Source organism: Dreissena polymorpha, chromosome 5 (assembly GCF_020536995.1).
Source record: "Dreissena polymorpha isolate Duluth1 chromosome 5, UMN_Dpol_1.0, whole genome shotgun sequence".
Taxonomy (NCBI): Eukaryota; Metazoa; Mollusca; class Bivalvia; order Myida; family Dreissenidae; genus Dreissena; species Dreissena polymorpha.
This window is the reverse complement of record NC_068359.1, coordinates 41,735,927-41,754,805: the sequence shown is the minus strand read 5'-3', so window position 1 is coordinate 41,754,805 and position 18,879 is coordinate 41,735,927. Positions and strand designations below refer to the sequence as shown.

General features: G+C 36.0%; 2 protein-coding genes across 6 annotated transcripts; both read right to left on the bottom strand.

Annotated features, from left to right (window-relative positions):
- Positions 1 to 1,001: 1,001 nt before the first annotated feature.
- LOC127831183 (uncharacterized) lies at positions 1,002 to 4,767 on the bottom strand. Its single transcript, XM_052356176.1, has 4 exons — positions 4,519 to 4,767; positions 4,101 to 4,319; positions 1,995 to 2,213; positions 1,002 to 1,055 (listed from the first exon to the last, which is right to left on the bottom strand). Exons 1-4 carry the CDS (start codon positions 4,765 to 4,767, stop codon positions 1,002 to 1,004), a joined length of 741 nt encoding a protein of 246 aa, XP_052212136.1.
- Positions 4,768 to 7,875: 3,108 nt separating this feature from the next.
- LOC127832558 (papilin-like) lies at positions 7,876 to 15,651 on the bottom strand. Of its 5 annotated transcripts, none has more exons than XR_008026956.1 (5): positions 15,519 to 15,651; positions 11,987 to 13,234; positions 11,456 to 11,551; positions 9,817 to 11,194; positions 7,876 to 9,651 (listed from the first exon to the last, which is right to left on the bottom strand). XR_008026956.1 is itself a non-coding variant. In XM_052358080.1 (4 exons), the coding sequence occupies exons 1-4, from the start codon at positions 15,627 to 15,629 to the stop codon at positions 10,628 to 10,630; spliced, it is 2,022 nt and encodes a 673-aa protein (XP_052214040.1). In that variant the 5' UTR covers positions 15,630 to 15,651; the 3' UTR covers positions 7,876 to 10,627. The 5 variants fall into 5 exon arrangements, 1 of the variants encoding a protein (XP_052214040.1); XR_008026957.1 differs by having other exon boundaries at positions 7,876 to 9,961; positions 10,127 to 11,194; XR_008026958.1 differs by having other exon boundaries at positions 7,876 to 10,126; positions 10,286 to 11,194.
- Positions 15,652 to 18,879: the final 3,228 nt, after the last annotated feature.

Here is an 18,879-nt window from a genome sequence, read left to right as displayed (position 1 = left end):
GCATCTTTTTACATAAACTAGTTTTTTTGTCAAAAATAATGAATTACAATAATAGACAAAGTATATATGGCGTGTTTATAATACACGATTACTTGCATAACATACTTAACGTATATGCATTACTTACTGGAGAGGCTATTGTATTTATGCTTAATGTGAGAGGTGTTGTCGACGTCAGTGGCAGGTTTCCGTCAAGATAGACGTCAACGACAACGTTGAGCATATTGGCCGGCGTTACGTACGTAGGAATTCTCGTCAGGATTTTAAAGGTCAAGTTGTTGTTTGCATTTCCCCCTTCGTTGAAGCCTATTAAAGATTCGTTTGCATTGGGTAAATGAACAAGATTCAACAGTAACATCTAATTAGTGTTAGTTGACACTTAAATGCATATTATCTTTGCTTTTTTTTCTCGCATCCTCATGAAAACTCATCGCGATGTCATCTAAAAAGTGCCATCTGGAAAGACAACGCACGTCAGGGTCCTCCGATAACGTCGTTGTTTTCCAGCAGTTGTCGTTATCACATATATTTAGGTATCTCAGAGAGAGAGAGCGCTTTGATAACGTACCTGTGTTCAAATATATTTAGTTATCTCAGAGCTTTGATCGCCTACCTGTGTTGATGACGATGGGGATGTCAATGATTTGACTGTACCCGTCTGAGAACGCCTCGCTCCAATGACCTTCCAGGCACGCGAAACTGTCGCCTGCAGAACACAAGTAAAACTGGGTAATCAAGAATTCAATGACACGGTATATTTCATATGCAAAAAATGACGTCTGTCAGAAAGCACACATTAGCCGAGATGCGCATATCTTATTGTTTTCTTATAAATAATTTTACGCGAATTTCCGCCTTATTTTCGATAACAAAACCTTTTATTTCATAACATGATTCATCATTATATTCTACATAGAATGATATTAATGTTAGTGTTTGTTTGAACTTTCTTTACCTATAATAAAGGTACAGTCGGTCCAACAAAAATTATTGGGGCACAATTACTGTAGTAACCCAAACTTGTCAGAAAACAGTCGAAAGAACTTGAAAAGTTTCTGCAAGTGATTTGAGTACGAACCCTGTCCAAAGAACTATTCATTGGAAAAAGTACAACAGTAATTTTGTAAATATACAATAACTATGCTCTGTGTCTCCGAAAGTGTTCGATGATTGTAGCAACAAGTAAGTATTCAGTGATACCACACTCGGCTCAGGTACCCCAAGTACTCTTAAGTACACAATGACACGTGACAACCTTTATGCATGTATCTTCCAATTAATGTAATACGAACTGTCGGATTTAATGAATGAACGAGATGCGTATGTAAAGAACAATACTAGTGTTGATCGAGTCATAGATTAAGTTTACAAATAAGTATGAAACGAAATCAATTTATAAGAGATTATTCTGTATTATTCAATAGAAGTTATTTATGTTATTATGCTAGTTATCGGCAATAAGCCTTTGTTTAATTATGTGCAAGCGACTGCATGGGTGGGGTAACGCGAACAATACTACGAACTGACCAACCAACTAAAAAAAAGTGGAGATCCAAGAACAGCGGTCACCTGTCGACGACGGCCACTTTGAACATCTCCCTTGACTGACCGCTGTTCTCAGTTTTGACTGTACTTCAATCTACCCCGGGTACGGTAAATACGCTTATAGGCACCCGGTCATTATTAGCTGTACCCGAGTTGTACTCCCGCCCAAAAGTCGAGGTCGTAAAACGCGCTTCCGAACAGGGAATACATTAACGAAACAATCAGTTTGAACAAAATCTTCCTAAACATGCTTTTTGAGTATGAGATTCGATACTATAGAGGCCAATTTACCGAATATTGACATCAATTTGCACATAATTAATTTGAAAAAAAAAGAGCCGACAACGTCCAATTAAGCGTAAGTATTACCGGGTACGTTAAAGTATATTTCCCGTACAGTGGTTCATTGTATTATAATTAAGGGTACCCGGTTTACATTTAAGTAGTACCCAAGCCGACAATAACCAATCGAGCCACACTGACTTGCCTATGTTGTCAAGAATGACGTCGCAAGCCGGGAATGTGTACGTGCCGTTTACCCTAGCTTCGATACGGAGCGCGTTGTATGGGTCAACAAGCGTCAACATCAACGTCAAGTTTGCGACGTCTCCGATCTTCACTGACGTCGGGCCCGACAGAGATATGAGTGGTTGCGACGTGGGAGAGGGCTGAAAAGGGACAGGGTTTCCTATTTCGGGAAAAATCGTCGGATGGTAAACTTTGTAAAATTTAAGTAACTTAAATTCTGCTTTTACACTAGAATACTTGTATTCAAGCACCCATTCAGTATCGATTCCACGAGTTATGTTCCATATATAAAATTATGTGATGCTGATAGCAAGTAATGTATATCTTCAATATTGCAAAAGTTATGAAGAAGGTTAAAGTTTTGGTTAAAGTTTTTGAATTTCTTTTTATGTTACTCTATGTATGTGTCTCTATTTAGAAGAACAACAGCACACAAAAGAGGGAATAAAACGGGTGGGACACATTTTAAAAGAGTCGGGCATAAAGATGGAAAGTGGCATATATATTTTTTATCCCATCATCAGACGTGCATTGTCGAAATAAACCACTGTGGAATAAATTTTCCTCTATTTCGGCAGTGCTGAAATATAGCTGTCACGCGCGGCGGAGAATGGTCATATTACTCGGAATCAACTATAAAGTAATAATTTTTAGTAAAATCGAATCAGATTCAACAAAACAAACAATTTGATACCAAGATGTAATATATTTTTAACACATAATGCAACTCAAAAAGCAAAAAAACATTATTTACAAATATTAAGTGCGCGTACTCGTGACGTCATTATTAACACGTCATACGACACTGCATGTTCTTTCACGCTAAAGCTGCTGTTGTTAAGTGTTTTTTTTTCATTGTTTCTTGAAAATAGGGGACGTCGAGGTATGATAATCAGAATAACAGGTTAGTTACTGATCTTTTTGTAATGTATTAGGCTAGGCACGATTAAAATAATGAAACAATGTTTGCTTAAAATAACTTTGGGATTTTCCGTGTAGTTCGATTTTCCTATTCTATTTTTAAAGAAATAATTTACGACTAAGAAAATTGATGGGATAAATCGAATACTAGGTCGGTGCCGAATAAAGCAAAGTTTATTTTGCTCGGCACGAAAATCTGAACCACTCGCCAAGGCTCGTGGTTCAGATTTTCTAAGCCTCGCAAAATAAACTTTGCTTTATTCGGCACCGACCTAGTATTCTCTATATCATCATCATTTTTATACACACATCACAATGACTGCATTTAATGAATACATTTTGAACTTTATAACGGACTGCTATGATTCAATCGACACAGTATATATAGCTAGTACAGAACGGTTTTGTAAAGAAAATTAACACAGATAAGTATGTACTATAGCTACCACGTTGCTGGTTCCTTAACGTCGTTTGGCGGTTTGAGTGTCTCTGTTATCCGGAGAGCTATGCCAGCGGGAGTGTAAACTCCGGACAGTGTTTCCCAAGATAGAAAGGTTGAAGGTATAGAACAGACGAATATGAACCTCGAGGCTGATAGGGATGAGAAGGATCACTTAGAAAGAAACACCAATGGCGGGAGACGCTCTAAAGCCTTGGCCGGCAAGTCTCCTACTACAAGGAAAAGTCGAAAAATAAACCACTGCTGAAGACGGATAACCCTGGGCCAAACGCTTTCCACTAAAGGACAACAATGGATTCTGTGTGATGGCGCTCTACCTGTGGACCACCCCCCTCCCCCCGGGCTGGTAGAGAGCCGGACCCCATGTATTTAAGGGGTCCAACCCAAACCACCAAAGGAACTTCGTCTCGCTGCGAGGAGCAAGGCTACGGAGGCGGCAGGTAACGACGGCCTAAGGCTCCAGAACTGGGCGGAGAATCCACGATGCAAGGGAAACTATACGACAGTCTGGAAAACCTGCAGTTCAATGCTACTTTTGAGGAGATAGCCAACGTGTCCATTTGAGTGATAAACAAAAAAGAAGAAAAAGAGGGAAAATTAGGAGAAATACTTACCACACTACCTTGGGAAAACAACAGCGACGTACCGGATTTTGACTAACGGCGGTAAAATTCAGTGAAGCCAAGAACTGCATAGCTCCGTTATCGAGGGTAGCGTCGCCAATGACGGAGTAGACGCCGCCGACGGTGAAGGCGCTGGAGTTGGTGACGACCACGTGTAGCAGGACGCGCACCTCGCTGGCGTTCCAGAGGACGCTACTTCCGCTGTTGGTGATCGTTCCGAGATCGATCGTAGTCGATGGGTTCTATGTTTTAAAATATAATAATTATATGTCGTTAGTTTGCTTTGACTGTAAAGATCGGTTTAGTAAAGAAGACCAAATATTAAAATGCGTATCATGTTGTTGTTTTTTGTATTTGTGAATTGTGCGTGTTTGCTACTTTTTTTGCAATACTTGCCAAATAACAGACGAAAAATCAATCTGCCAATATAACAAAAAATACCTGATATGACCCGTTCCCGAGTCTTTGAAACGAGACTGTTGAAGGTGTCGTCTGCACACCATTAAGATTAATTCCGATGTAACTGACCTCTACGTCGCAAACAGAAAACACATTATCCGTAGTGACGTCAGAGCCAACAACCAACGTGACGTCTTGTGTGCCGTGCGGTAAGACGAGTGACGTCAAAATTGGAATTTTGTCAGACACGCGGATTTCAGTGACGTTGGAAAATCGACCCACAGAGGTCATTGTCAGATTTTGGGCTACCTGTGACAGCAAAGGAAAATTCATAGCAGTCATCCAAGCCACAACAGATAATTGTATTTAATCAAATTACCAAAACAGATGTAATGTTAGATAACCATAAATTAATTGCGCCAAATTTGATTAAGCGCTGTTATATTTCGATTTTTTGTGACGTCATTTATTGACGTCATGTGGTAACAAACACGTAGCTCACCGCCGTAGGTGGTAAATAGTGCTTTCGTTTCTGCATCGTTGTAGCTAAGGCCTTAACAAATTTTGAGTTAAGATTTTAGGTACGATTTTTATGTATTCGTATCTTTATTATTATAACTTAGCTGCTTAATCATTCGTGTGCTAAAAGCTTAAAAATTGTCTCTTCATGTATCGGTACACAACTAAAAACTGACAGCTTAACGTGATCAAGATATTGAAATTCGGCATCGTTGTTCGACGTCACTATCAATTCGATGCACTGAATGTCAAAGCGGGCGTTAACTAAAACTAACGAATATAGTTTCGTTAACCCGAATTATGTTACACTACTCGTAACAAATATCTAAACTCTGCTTTCGCTTAAAATTTGCTACTCATGGACTAAAACAGACACTCGATGTCCATCGTCCTTCAGTCCATGAGTAAACTTTCTTCTAACGACTTCTTATCCTGAATCACTAGGTAGATTTGAATGAAACTTTACGAGGATCCTTGGGTGACCCTCTTATAGGCTGAGCTGAGTGAAATTACCTCTTTATCATTCTTCAGTATCCTCTACTTATTCACCGCCTAGCCTAAAATCAATGTGATACAAACTATTTAACGTGTGTTTTTTTAATTAATACCATGTTTACGAATCCCGTAAAAACAGGTACCATATAAAATGCATATTTTTCGTCGTGTAGACCCGCTGACACGTGCGCGCTTACCGTTACGTTAGCTGCCACACATATTGTGAACATAGCAATAGACAGCCTTAATGTATCCATGGTTTCTGCTTTTATCAATCCAGATGCCTCGCGAAACTTTGTCGGAAAGACTAAATTGTGTTGGAAAGGAATACCTAAATACAGTGTATTTACAGGCACCACGACACTCATTGGTTTTCAACCGGTCAGTATTTGTGAGCATTAATAATTCAGAACTCAAACAGCATGGAGTTTTGGTAAGTTTGTTCAGTATCGGTAAAACTGTGTTCGCCATAACGAACACTGTTGTTTAACCCGACCTTTAATTAATATTCCGGATGCAATGATTATCCAAAGAAAAATTAGGGAAATACTTGTTCAGTTTTGTAAGGGATTGAACAGGCAACATAATGTGAGCGCTCGTTCGATTAATCTTTTATTCAATTATTTTGTAAAACATATTCACAGTGATGCCTCTTACGTGCCTATCGAATAGAAATTTGCGACAATTTTTTCCCCATAAATTTCGATTTAGCGTCACTTTCGAGTTTGCAAGCGCATGCAATATAACAGTATGGCGTTACGATAAACAGTGCAATTATGCACATTTTGGCTAATACACAACATAACTCCATAGAAGTTTAAAAACAAAGCGGTAATGTACACATTAGAGATTAACAAATTTACTTAAGAAATACAATTACTTTTGACAATATTGGCTTGTAAATACAGCAACCCTATTGTGAAGAAGGAAGCACAGTGGACATGCAGGTCGTCGAATTCAGAAGCAAGCGGTACATATTTAAACTTTCAATTCAAACAATTGGCACTGAACACTGGGTAAATTGGATCAAAAGCCAAGTTTGTATATGTCATATGACCTTGCAGAAAGAGACTTAATGAGGTCAAACTAGCACGATTCCAAACGCTATAAGACAATTTAAAAGAGCTGTGCGAATTTGGGGCCAGTCTGCAATAAGGCGTAACGCGTGGTTCGTTTCCTCTAACACTGACCAATCTAAGTTTAGGCGCCGACCCTTAATTTTAGTGATATTCAGTTTGATTTTTCAATCATTTTTCAATCTAACACTGACCAATCTAAGTTTAGGCGCCGACCCTTAATTTTAGTGATATTCAGTTTGATTTTTCAATCATTTTTCAATCTAACACTGACCAATCTAAGTTTAGGCGCCGACCCTTAATTTTAGTGATATTCAGTTTGATTTTTCAATCATTGTATCTACTTTTAATTATATTCGCAAAGTAAACTTTTATATGTACATGAAATTATGTTACAACAAGACGTGGAAGATTTCTTGCAGTAAATATCGATTTTGAAGTGGGAATTCGAAGTTTTTTATGTTTTTAAAAAGGTTAACCATAAATAAAATGGTGGGCCAACCTACCTACCCTATATTATTTGGCGATGTTAGTGGAAACACAGCTTTTTTGGTTTTAAAAATGTATCACACAACTTTTCTTGCTATGAATGTGAATGGAAATGCTTGTGCAGAAGTTGCGACTCGAATTGTGTCTAGTACATGTATTTAAACGTATAATTGACTTGCATTTATTATCCACCGCCATAGGCGGCGGGATATTGTTTTGGCGTTGTCCGTCCGTCCTTCCGGCTCTTTTGTGTCCGGAGCCATATCCTTGAAGTGCTTTGGCGGAGTTCATCGAAACTTTGTATGAGCATATATATGGATAAGAGGATGATTCACGCCAAATGGCATTGTACACCATTAAATAATAACGGAGCTATGGCCCTTTGTATCTTGAAAAAATGCTTTTTGTGTTTGTCCAGAGCCATATCTTGGAAGTGCTTTGACGGATTTCATTGAAACTTGGTATGAGTATATATATGGATAAGAGGATGATGCACGTTGGCGTTGTCCATCCGTCCAGAAAACTTTCGTGTCCAGAAGTATATTGGTGGGGGATATCAATTCAACGAATTTGCTTGTTTCATTTGTAGTAACCGGTATACAAAATAAACTTATATTATTTTGGGCACGAGTTAACATAATGTATGAAGTCCGTCTGATGATGTTTTCCACATATGACCGCAAAATATTTACGCTCAAACCAATGCTCGGAACACGTACATGAACGTATTATAGCATTCACGGTCGTTATAAACAGCTATTACATGCATTGATGCAAAATTATGCACTTGTAATCTTGTAACAATTCACAATACAATAACCAAACATGTCAAGTTTAATTCACAACAAATAAAGAATGGTATAAGCATAATTCACAACAGCTAGCCCACAGATTCATGTGAAATTCACAACAAATCAGGTAATTTACAGCATAATTTACAAGAGCGATTCACATCATTTACTCAAGTGTCATATTGGCACTAGCAGATTGTAATACCTCCTATCACACTGTTATATTAACCCTTTGCATGCTGAGAAATTTGTCGTCTGCTAAAATGTCGTCTGCTGAATTTCTAAAATAAGCATTTTCTTAGATTTTTTTCAAAGAATACTATCAGAATAGCAAACAGTTTGGATCCTGATGAGACGCCACGTTCTGTGGCGTCTCATCTGGATCCAAACTGTTTGCAAAGGCCTTTAAAATTCGGTTCCCGCGCTGAAAGGATTAAGCAGATGAAGTTTAGTAAATTTATTAGTAAATGTGTGGTTAATTAAAAAAAAAGGTCTGTTATAAACACATCTCTTAATTTTTTTCATACATGATAAATTATTAATGTTACCGTTGTACATTCTTTATTTAAAGCTGGAGCCTATATTTATCTTATTAATTAATTTATATTTACAAGGCTGGCTAGTGCAACTCAATTGGTCATTGACGGCTCGGGTACTACTTACATGTACCCTAGGTACTCTTAAGTATACTTACATGTACCCTGGATAGGGTAAATACCCCAGTATACTAAAACAGTCCCGGGAATTTTAACGCTTAATCGGTCGTTGTGGTTGTTTTTTTTTAATCAATTATGTTCACATTTATGTCAATTTGCTGTTAAATGGCCTCTATATTATTGTTACTAATACAAAAAAAGCATGTTGATGCATTTTTTTTAAAAGAGAAGTTTGTTTTAGTAAACAGAACTGTTTATTGGGAATCGGTAGAGCGTTTTACGATTTTAGGTGGAATTACAACTCGGGTACAGTCTAATATCGACCGGGTACATTTAAGTATATTTACCGTACCCGGGGTACATGTAAGTATACTAAAGAGTACCCGGGGTACATGTAAGTAGTACCCGAGCCGACAATGACCAATCAAGCGCTAGTACAACAAGTAAAAGTTCATGATCAGAATGAGTTGAAACCACAAGGAAACAAAATGGTTCTATCTTAGTTTCATGAGAATTTGGGAATGATGCAAGTAAGGAAGATTGACCTGATGACCTAGTTTTTTATTCAAACTTTACCTAAATAAAAAAGGACTATATATTGCCATATCAAATATCAGATTCCGAGGATGTTTAATCAAGATTGTAGCTACTAGAGTGTATTTTCTAAGGTTTGAGAGATGACCTAGCTTTTAATTCCTCTTGATCCAGATTCAAACTTTTTTGTAAAAATAAAAATTCTGACCAAGTTTCATTGAGTTCAAAATTAGGCTTCTAGATTGGTAATAAGTTTAAAAAAAGACCTGACCTTATGACCTTGTTTTTGGACACATGACCCAGATTTATACTTAGCCTGGATATTGTCAAGATACACATTCTGACAAAGTTTTATAAAGATTCAATCAGAAATTTAGCTTGTACAGTGGTATTAACGTTGTTTTTTTAATTTGACCCGGTGACATTGTTTTTGGACACATGCTTTAATGCCATCTTAATCGAAGACAATTAAATGTTGTCTAGTATCGTTCCTCAACATTTTAATGTCTTTCCAGATACAAACAAGAGCTGTCACCATAGGATGACTTATGCCCCCTATAAACGCTTGATAGAAGTTATGAGCTTTTTTCGTAACCTAAACACAGATTTCATAACCTAAACGTGGACCCTAAGTTCAAGGTCAAGGTCACAGGGTCAAAATTTGTGTGTGAATGGAAAGGCCTTGTTTGTATACACATGCATACCAAATATGAAGGTTATATCTCAAGGGACAAAGAAGTTATGAGCATTTTTCAAAAACCTAAACCCAGATTTCGAAACCTAAACGCGGACCCTAAGTTCAAGGTCAAGGTCACAGGGGTAAAAAAATGTGTGCGTATGGAAAGGCCTTGTCCATATACACATGCATACCAAATATGAAGATTATATCTCAAGGGACATAGAAGTTATGAGCATTTTTCGAAACCTAAACGCAGATTTTGAAACCTAAACACGGACCCTAAGTTCAAGGGCAAGGTCACAGGGGTAAAAATTTGTGTACGTATGGAAAGGCCTTGTCCATATACACATGCATACCAAATATGAAGGTTATATCTCAAGGGACATAGAAGTTATGAGCATTTTTCGAAACCTAAACGCAGATTTCGAAACCTAAACGCGGGCCCTAAGTTCAAGGTCACAGGGGTAAACATTTTTGTGCCTATGGAAAGGCCTTGTCCATATACACATGCATACCAAATATGAAGGTTATATCTCAAGGGACATAGAAATTATGAGCATTTTTCGAAACCTAAACGCAAAGTGTGACGGAAAGACAGACAGACGGACAGTCCGATCACTATATGCCACCTTTTCTTCGAAAAGGGGGCATAAAAATGCAGTCTTTCTTAAAAACACACTCATACAATTGTATCTTCCTATTCAAACAATTCAGTGAGATCTAAATATCCTAAATATTAATAACATTTGTCTTGAATGTTCTCCTTGAATACAAAATCTGCTTTAAATTTAATCATATGTCAAAAATTACTCAAAGAACCTTTGGTCTAGATAGAATAATACACCATTTTTCACAAAATAAGTAATATAGACAGTAGCAATACTAAAAACTAAATGAGACACATAATGCTTATCATGTTTGATTGCCTCTGATGGGCTTTTTCTTGGCATTATTAATACTGTCACTGGCTCCAGACCCTTTCTTGTTCCCTGAAAACTTTTGTGAGACAGCATAACGATTAGCACCCCGCATTTTGACTCTCATTCCTCCAATGTTCACAGAAAAATATCCAACAGTTGGTCTCGATGACAAACTTCCAGTCACACTCGAATCAGACTTTGAATTAGCTTTATTGAATGCTTTGTTATTTTTTCTCTTTATTCCAGTAACCTTCACCTTGGAAGCATTAACCTCACTCTTTCCTTGACTTTGAACACTTTTTGGCGACTCTGTGTCTTTCTGGGTATCGTCATCACTATTGCTGTTTTGCTTTTTACCATTTTCACCTGATTTGTCGACATTCTTGTCACGGGTTTTACCGGACTTTGGGCTCCTATTATTCAAACTAACACTGTTGTAAAGGCCAGGTTTCTGCCAATCTATAGTAGACGGGCTAACAGTGGGACTTGCTGATCTACCAACATAATCTTCGACTGAACTCACGCTGTTCGCTTCAATACCACCAGGAAGAGCAAGGTACTGGAAATAAAAAAATAACATTGAAAAAGAACTTAAAAATAACTCATAAAAAATGGTCACTTTAACTTTATGTAAAACTATGGGAGAAACAGTATGGAACAAAAATCCATGCATTAATAGATACAAGAGATTATTTTTCAATAGAAATGTGAACATCATTCTTTCACACGATTACTGCACAAGTGTCTACATTCCAACATGAAGAATCACTACAACTATTTTTAATAACTAAAACAAGGCATTAAAGAGAGCAGTCACTACCTTATCTTGATCGGGAGTGTATTTTGGTTCACTGTGCCATTTCTTGTCAAAGTCTAGAAGACGTCTTTTTCTCTTTTGACTAGATGTATCATGACTCTGAAACCAAAATTGATGAAGCTTTAAATGGTACAATGTATTCTAATTAGAATCTTTAGTCAAGTCTTTACAATGATATTTTGCTCTATAGTTTGTACTAGGGTGAATGTTCTATCGTATGACAGTTGAATTAAACAAAGGTATTTAAGTCAACAGCATAAAACATGCATAATGAAGATCATTATAAAATAAGTTGAAATATCTAAACATGTTACTTTATTCTTTAATGAACCTTACAATCTTAACATATGCATCCCTCATATTGCACCCATTTTAGAAAAGTAAAGAGATTTTAATACCATTGAATTGAAGGTTACAACAATTTATTTAGTTTATTAGCTTCAGTACAAGGGTTTTAGAAAATAATTATTAATTTACAATCCAAAGTCAACCTGTATTTTGCAAAACAACAAAGATAATAATGGCTATGCTTACATGATTACTACCTTCACCTGAACAGTCTGTTTTAGCCTGGTTTACATCAGGCACGTCAGAAACCAGTTCTAACTCTACAGTTAAAAGTTCGTCATCAAGTAGAACAACTGGGGATGAATCTTTTGCCTCTGACTGGTCTGATGAAAAGGCTGATACGCATCCATTTGCTTCACTGGCTTTTATTGCAGTAAGTTTAACTGAACAGTTTTTTATCAGCTTTGTTGAAGGCATTAAACCCAGAATACTTGCTGCATTTGCACCCATTTCAACTTTATTGCATTCAGCAGAAACATTTGACTTTTTCTCTGACTTATTGATGTCAGTAGAAAGACCGTCTTCATTTACATCATTTTTTAAGAATTTATTTTTTAAGTCATTTTCTGTTTTGACTGAACTTTTTTCCTCAGTCTTTTTTATATGACTTTTCTTCAAATTGTCTTCAGTCTTTGTTTTTTTACTAGTATTGCCTTCTTGGTGTGACTTTAATCCAACCTCCACCGTCAGTTTTTGATCTGCTGGTACACCATTGGAAACTATTGATTTAGATTTACTTTCACTCTCGTTTACATCATCCTCATCATCACTTATGATTGTTACATCAGGATCTACTTCATCTTCAATACATGCACTCTGTTGAACATCATTACTGGCCGCATTGTCATCAATTTCATCACAATCCATTTCAAACAGATCATCATCATTTGAATTAGTATTTACAAAAGCAATTGCTGTTGAGCTTGTCTTTTTATCAGTAACATTTGTACACTTTTCATTTTTTATATCATCTTGTTTATTTTGCGATTCTTGTTTATTTTGTGATTTTTCATGTGTTGACATAAAATTAATATCAACTTTTTCTATCTCACAACTAGCATTGTGATTGACATCTTCTTCTTCATCATCAATGGTTATAATGTCAACATCAGTCTTTGGATCAGTTTCTGATACAATTTTGTTTTTTTCTTTCAATATATCTGCTGACTTTGATTTTTTTATTGGATTTGAAAATTTCTCCCTTGTTTTGGAAGTATTAGAAGATTTTTTGTCTGAGATTTTTCCAGCTTCCTCCTTACCGTCCAATGAAAATGTGGCAGAACCTCCTGCTAATGCATCTTTTGACAATTCATCCTTGAACACAGCATTTTCAGATTCATCTTGTTTGACACTTGTTGTGCTCTGAATATATTTGCTTTTAGTCAATTCAGTGTCTTTACTCTGCAAAGTCTTCAAAAACAAAGACCCCAGTATCTGGAAAAAATAATTCCATGATGCAATTTTTTTGACAAAATTTCATGTGTTTAAGAGACTTGTTCAGATATTGTCATAATGACAATTTGCCAAATTATTTTCATACATTTTTAAAACAAAAGAACATGGAATATTTCAGAGTGAAATAACACTAATAACGTAAACCTAGGATTACAATTGAAGCAGAAAACTGCTCTTCAATGCAAGTAATTTCCAATTTTCTTATGTTTGACTCCTGCAAATAATCTCTGTGAATCATGTTGATGCAGTTAGCAAGAGGCAAACACAAAATAATACTGGACTTAAGCGCTTTGACTCATAAGTCTAAGGTTAATACTGAAATTACATTTTGGTTTATGAGTAATTATTGTAAGAAAATTGCTAAAATTATTAATGTTTGAAACGCAGAATGACCCAATAATTATAATTTGGAGTGATTCAGTTATTTTTGCTATATTATGTGATATTACATGGATACATGATTTCATGGAAATAATGCATAAAATGCAGGACCTAATGTAACAGCGGGCATGTCCCAGTGGTTAAGGCAATTGTTGTAATACAAAGGTCAGTGGTTTCAGCCAATGACACGGTAATGTTGTTCTTTCATGGTTTCTATTCTTATTTTATACAGAAGCTCTTTAGTTCCGGTGTTCAAATGAATCAATTTAAAGGACTCAATGATGAACTTCAAAAATGCCAAAATCTGTAAACAAGCCCCTTAAAAAAAACAACAAACATGACAGCAAACAAGCCACTTAAAAAAACAACAACAACATGACAACCAGAGTTCAATCAGAAATACCACTGTTTTGGCACTTAAAACCTCTAAGAGGCTTTAGATATTAAGTTACTTATTTTAAGTTAACAACAACTTAAATCAGTAAATTCAAGTGAAAAACAGTTGTTAAACAAAGTTAGCATTACTAAATTGAGGGTAATTACTGGAACATTTATGTGAAACAGTGTTGAAATCTAGTAAGCAGATTTTGTCAAGTAATATAGCCTCTAAACCTATAAGTTCGTGCACCTTAAACTTCAAAGGCATGTTTCATGAAAAATTATTAGACAATAACTAAACTTGATATATACTTGAATATTTATCTTTTGTTTAACAAATAACGAGTGAAATATGTTGGTTGACAGATAATAATAATGGAGTTACATACCTTTAAACATTCATGAACATCGTAGTCTGCCTCACACAGAATTACCCTATAAGATCGTGCACCTATTTTGATGACGTCACAGCGAGGCCTTGGGATGTGTTTATATTAACCGATAAATGTTTTGGTGAATATGTGTTTATTTATATTAAATATGTGTTGGTTTAGATGAATTTCGTGAATAAACTGTATTGAAAAGAATGGTTTAAACAAAACTGGTCTTCATAAAAACGAAATATGAACTGTGATAACTGTATTCAGAGGTCTAGATAAAGTGTATTTACTTACGGAAAAAAGCTTAATAAAATTATATTCACAATGGGGGCATGATAAGCTGTCACCCCTTCTAAATCTAATGACAGTTGTTTTGTGACAAAATCCCAAATTGACACAGTGAGAACATTTTTCGCAATAGGCCGGTCATGATCTTAACGTATGTATGGTCTCTATCATCATTTGGTGGTAAAATTTTTTGCATACACAGCATACTTTAATCGTATTGTAATGCAAAGTACAGACAGCACAATACAAATTCGAGACGGGCCTCCAGGCGAAACTACTCTAACAACATTTTATGATCAAAACATTGACAAACATAGCTGTCTGGTGAAAGAAATGTGCAGATTTTAAACATTGTTTAGGCTATTTCTTTGGAACAAGGTCAGAAAAACTGATAATTTATATCATATTTATTGTTTTTTTCTCATGATTGTTGTCTTATAGGCTTTGGAAATTTTCGCGTTACAAAAGTGAAAAGTTTTCGGGCACGTGCATTTGAATGTTGCTTAGAAGTTTACGTCATAAAAAAGTACACGATCTTATAGGGCTGCACGAAGTTATAGGAATAGAGGATAGTTACATAAGGAAAACTGTACTGCCCCTTAGCAGCTAAGTATTGCAACCAATAACCATTCCTTCTTTGCTTTTGATTGTGGTAGACAATAAACAATGGAATATTAAAAAACTTTTCTGACAATTCGCATTTTATTGACCTAATAATGTTTAAAGTTAAAAAGAATAATACAAATTCTCCGAAATAATATATCCGAAAACTATTACATTTGCAAAATGTTAACTATCAATGACAAATATAACTTGCTTATATTTTAAGCACATACAAGACTTAATGGAATTTTCTTTTCATCTGAAATATTTTCTGCAAACTTCAGAACCGCATCCGCCGCCTCTGATGCTTGTGAATGTCTGCAGAAACAATTTTCATCGTCCATGTTTTGACTTATGTCGGATTCCTTGATTGCATCTTCAATTTGGCTATGTTAATCGATTGATTTAGGAACCATAAAAATGCATTTTAAATCTTAATTTGCTGTCCCAAATTTTGTAAAATATTTTTTCTAAAGTGTGCAATTAAACTGTTTAGAAAATAATTAGCGCTAAAGTATTGGTACAGTCAATGACCTGGGACAACGTTAATGTTTCTTACGCACATTACGGCATGACGTCATGCTGTAGTTGTGACGCGAACATAACGTTTTTGCTCAGAGATGTTCCATTATTAAAAGATTCCATCTCGTAAACCAGTGACATATTTGTTTTATCCATTATCGATCTAGTCCCTTACAATAGCCGGATTAAATAGTATATTTTATCACGGACTCTAGATGACTCAATATACGCTCCGTGATTGTATGCAGTATATTAATTACTTATCTAATACCAAACAAATAAGTTATTTGTTTGCACTACGCTAACATCTTCCAAAGAAAGAAGAGGTCGGCATTTTTCATTATACAAAGTTCTTTTTTTCACATCAATAATGATGTTCAATGTCAGACATCTTACAAATCACGAGGTAAACCATCTTTCTATACACATGCATGTAAAAGCTTAGTTTGCAATAAGATGAAATGAATGTAGTAAATACTATCGAAAACTCAACTTGAAATGTCTCTACGAAGAGAAAAATCTAGGGTCAGCTAAAAAATAGGGTATGGCGGGTTATTAGAAACATTACAGTATGAATATTGAAAGCCAATCTTCACATTTGTTGCAAATTGACAGAGGCCTATTTAAAATAGATCTTTATTTAGGTTTCGACAAAATAAATGTATTCAAATTAATAAACGAGATAACACTTTTTTTAAGTCTATAACATTTAAAACATCAATTGATTTAATCCCACTTTGGTATTGTATGCCGTAGTAGAATTAATATGATAGCGCTACTGAAAATTTTAAGTCTCCCCGACCATGTTCCAGATCGATTGAATCAGGAAAGATTCCCGAGGCAACACTCGATATAAGACACTTATGTCCAACACAGAAGTAGAACTGCAGTTCAGAGCATGTTATTTCGTGATCAACCCTGACCTAATGGTTGTGTAATCGGATCATTTTGTCATCTCGGAGACTGGGATCCTAACAAAGCGCCACACCTAAGGCAGACCGACGGCAATCCGTTGTGGGAACGAATCATAATGCTGCCGCTGTGCGAATTTTTCTAATGGAAGCTTTTTGAATGGGATAGACTCACTAGGAGCATTACAAGATGGGATTAACGCGAGAATCGTTGGGACTGGATAGACCGAGTGCCGGTAGAGTTAACAGCCTTCTGTAACGGCAATTCCATCATTATGTGTTTGCTGTAATTGTTACCGTTCGAATTTTGTCCTTGTATTGCTACATTGGAGACCGCCAAGTGCTCACCGTGTCCGGGTCCAAGCACTAACTCGGTGAATGGCGCTCGATGTTAGTCCATCACTTAAAGTGTACGATGAACGACTGCGTGCATTGTGCTGTATTCACAATACCGACAAACGTGACTGTTTAGTGGAAGCTAGTATTACTATATAAAAGTTACCGACCTGTCATTGCATGGGAGGAACATTGTTATAGACGCTTGTCAGTGGTGTTTGAATGTGGTAACGCGTACAGTGAGATATGCATTCGTGCAAACTGGAATATAGACGAAGAAATAGAAACGAAGCTTTCGCAACGCGTTGACCTCGATATCATCTCTGATGACTCAACTGATCAGACAGGTAGTGAACCCATTTCTGTAATCGAATTTCCGACCACAACTGTACAGGAAGGCAGCGACTCCCAGTCAAAATCCGAGCCAGAAAAACATGTCCACTTTAAATAGGGCCCCGTTACGGGTCGCTTCGAGTATGAAAATGAATGCTCACTTTCGCCTCTACCAGTATTTCCCGCGTCACACTGCTCGTCCTAAAGATGGTCACTTGGAAAAGAGTTAGGAAATATTCTCATTACTCTCTTCGAGTAACGCCACATTCTTCGAGGGTTCCGAAAACATTGACGAGCCTCGTCATGAAACGAAATGAGAAGCAGTAGTTGTATAACTATTATGATATTTCTGAAATTGTGACTGTTTAGTTCTAAATTTTTATCAGGATAAGCATGCGAAATAATAAAATATAGAAATATATAATATTTACGAAATTAAATGGTCATGGCACACTTATCACGACACAATTACTTATCAAAGGTCCAAAATATAACTTAATATACATGTTTTCACACAAAAAACCTTACATGCATACACATCATTCTTCAGCAGTCGATCCGCGCTTTTCTTCTTTTCCTCTCTATGTTTTTTTATTTCGCCAGCTAACGTGTTTTCCTTTTTAATTCGTTTAACATTGATCCAAACTTTAAATAAGTTTTATAAATCAATCAAGGGTACATATATCTTAAAAGTGTACTTGCCCACGTACAATTTCATATAAAATCTAACTTGTCCGCTGATGAAAAGCACTTGCTCGTATATACTTATATAATGCTTGTATGAACGAACATATTGGTCAAATAATTGTAAAGGCCTAATTATTGCTCGATTCTTGCTGATGGTATGGTATTTTTAAGTATATTCAAGGTTTTGCATAATGATATTTAAATGATACATAATTTAACTGTTTAAAATCATTATTTTTATGATCATAACTTGGCTAATAAAAAAGACTTCAGTTTGATACTTTGACACACTCATATTCTTATGGTCATGTGCACTCTAAACGATGTGCAGCTATTGTTCGTTTGTTTTCATTCAAGCTACGTTTGCCTTGAGCAGCACCGGAACATGATTTATATTGCTTCTCTTTAAGTATTTGTTAAAATTATTGACATGATTCGTTACATGTATGAAATTTTATGTTTACGAGACCCACGTGGGTTTGATAATAATACCAAAATGTGTAGAACTGTAAGTTCCAGACAAAGTACATGATGTTTGAGCAAATAAAGTCGTATACCTAGTTAAATAAAACAAGAAACATCTTTTAAAAAGATACACGGCGTTGATTGTGGTTGGAGTTGAGGAAAGGTAAAGAGTTTAATGAATGAGATCAAAGATAGCGAATGTCTTTTTCCATGCAGTTCTTAGCTGCATCACTCGGAGAACGGGGTGTTACGCGGAGTTTTTGCGGCTTATTATACATAATTACATATTGCTTATCATATATCTATAAATACAAAACAGAAAAACAAAAGAAGAATGAAA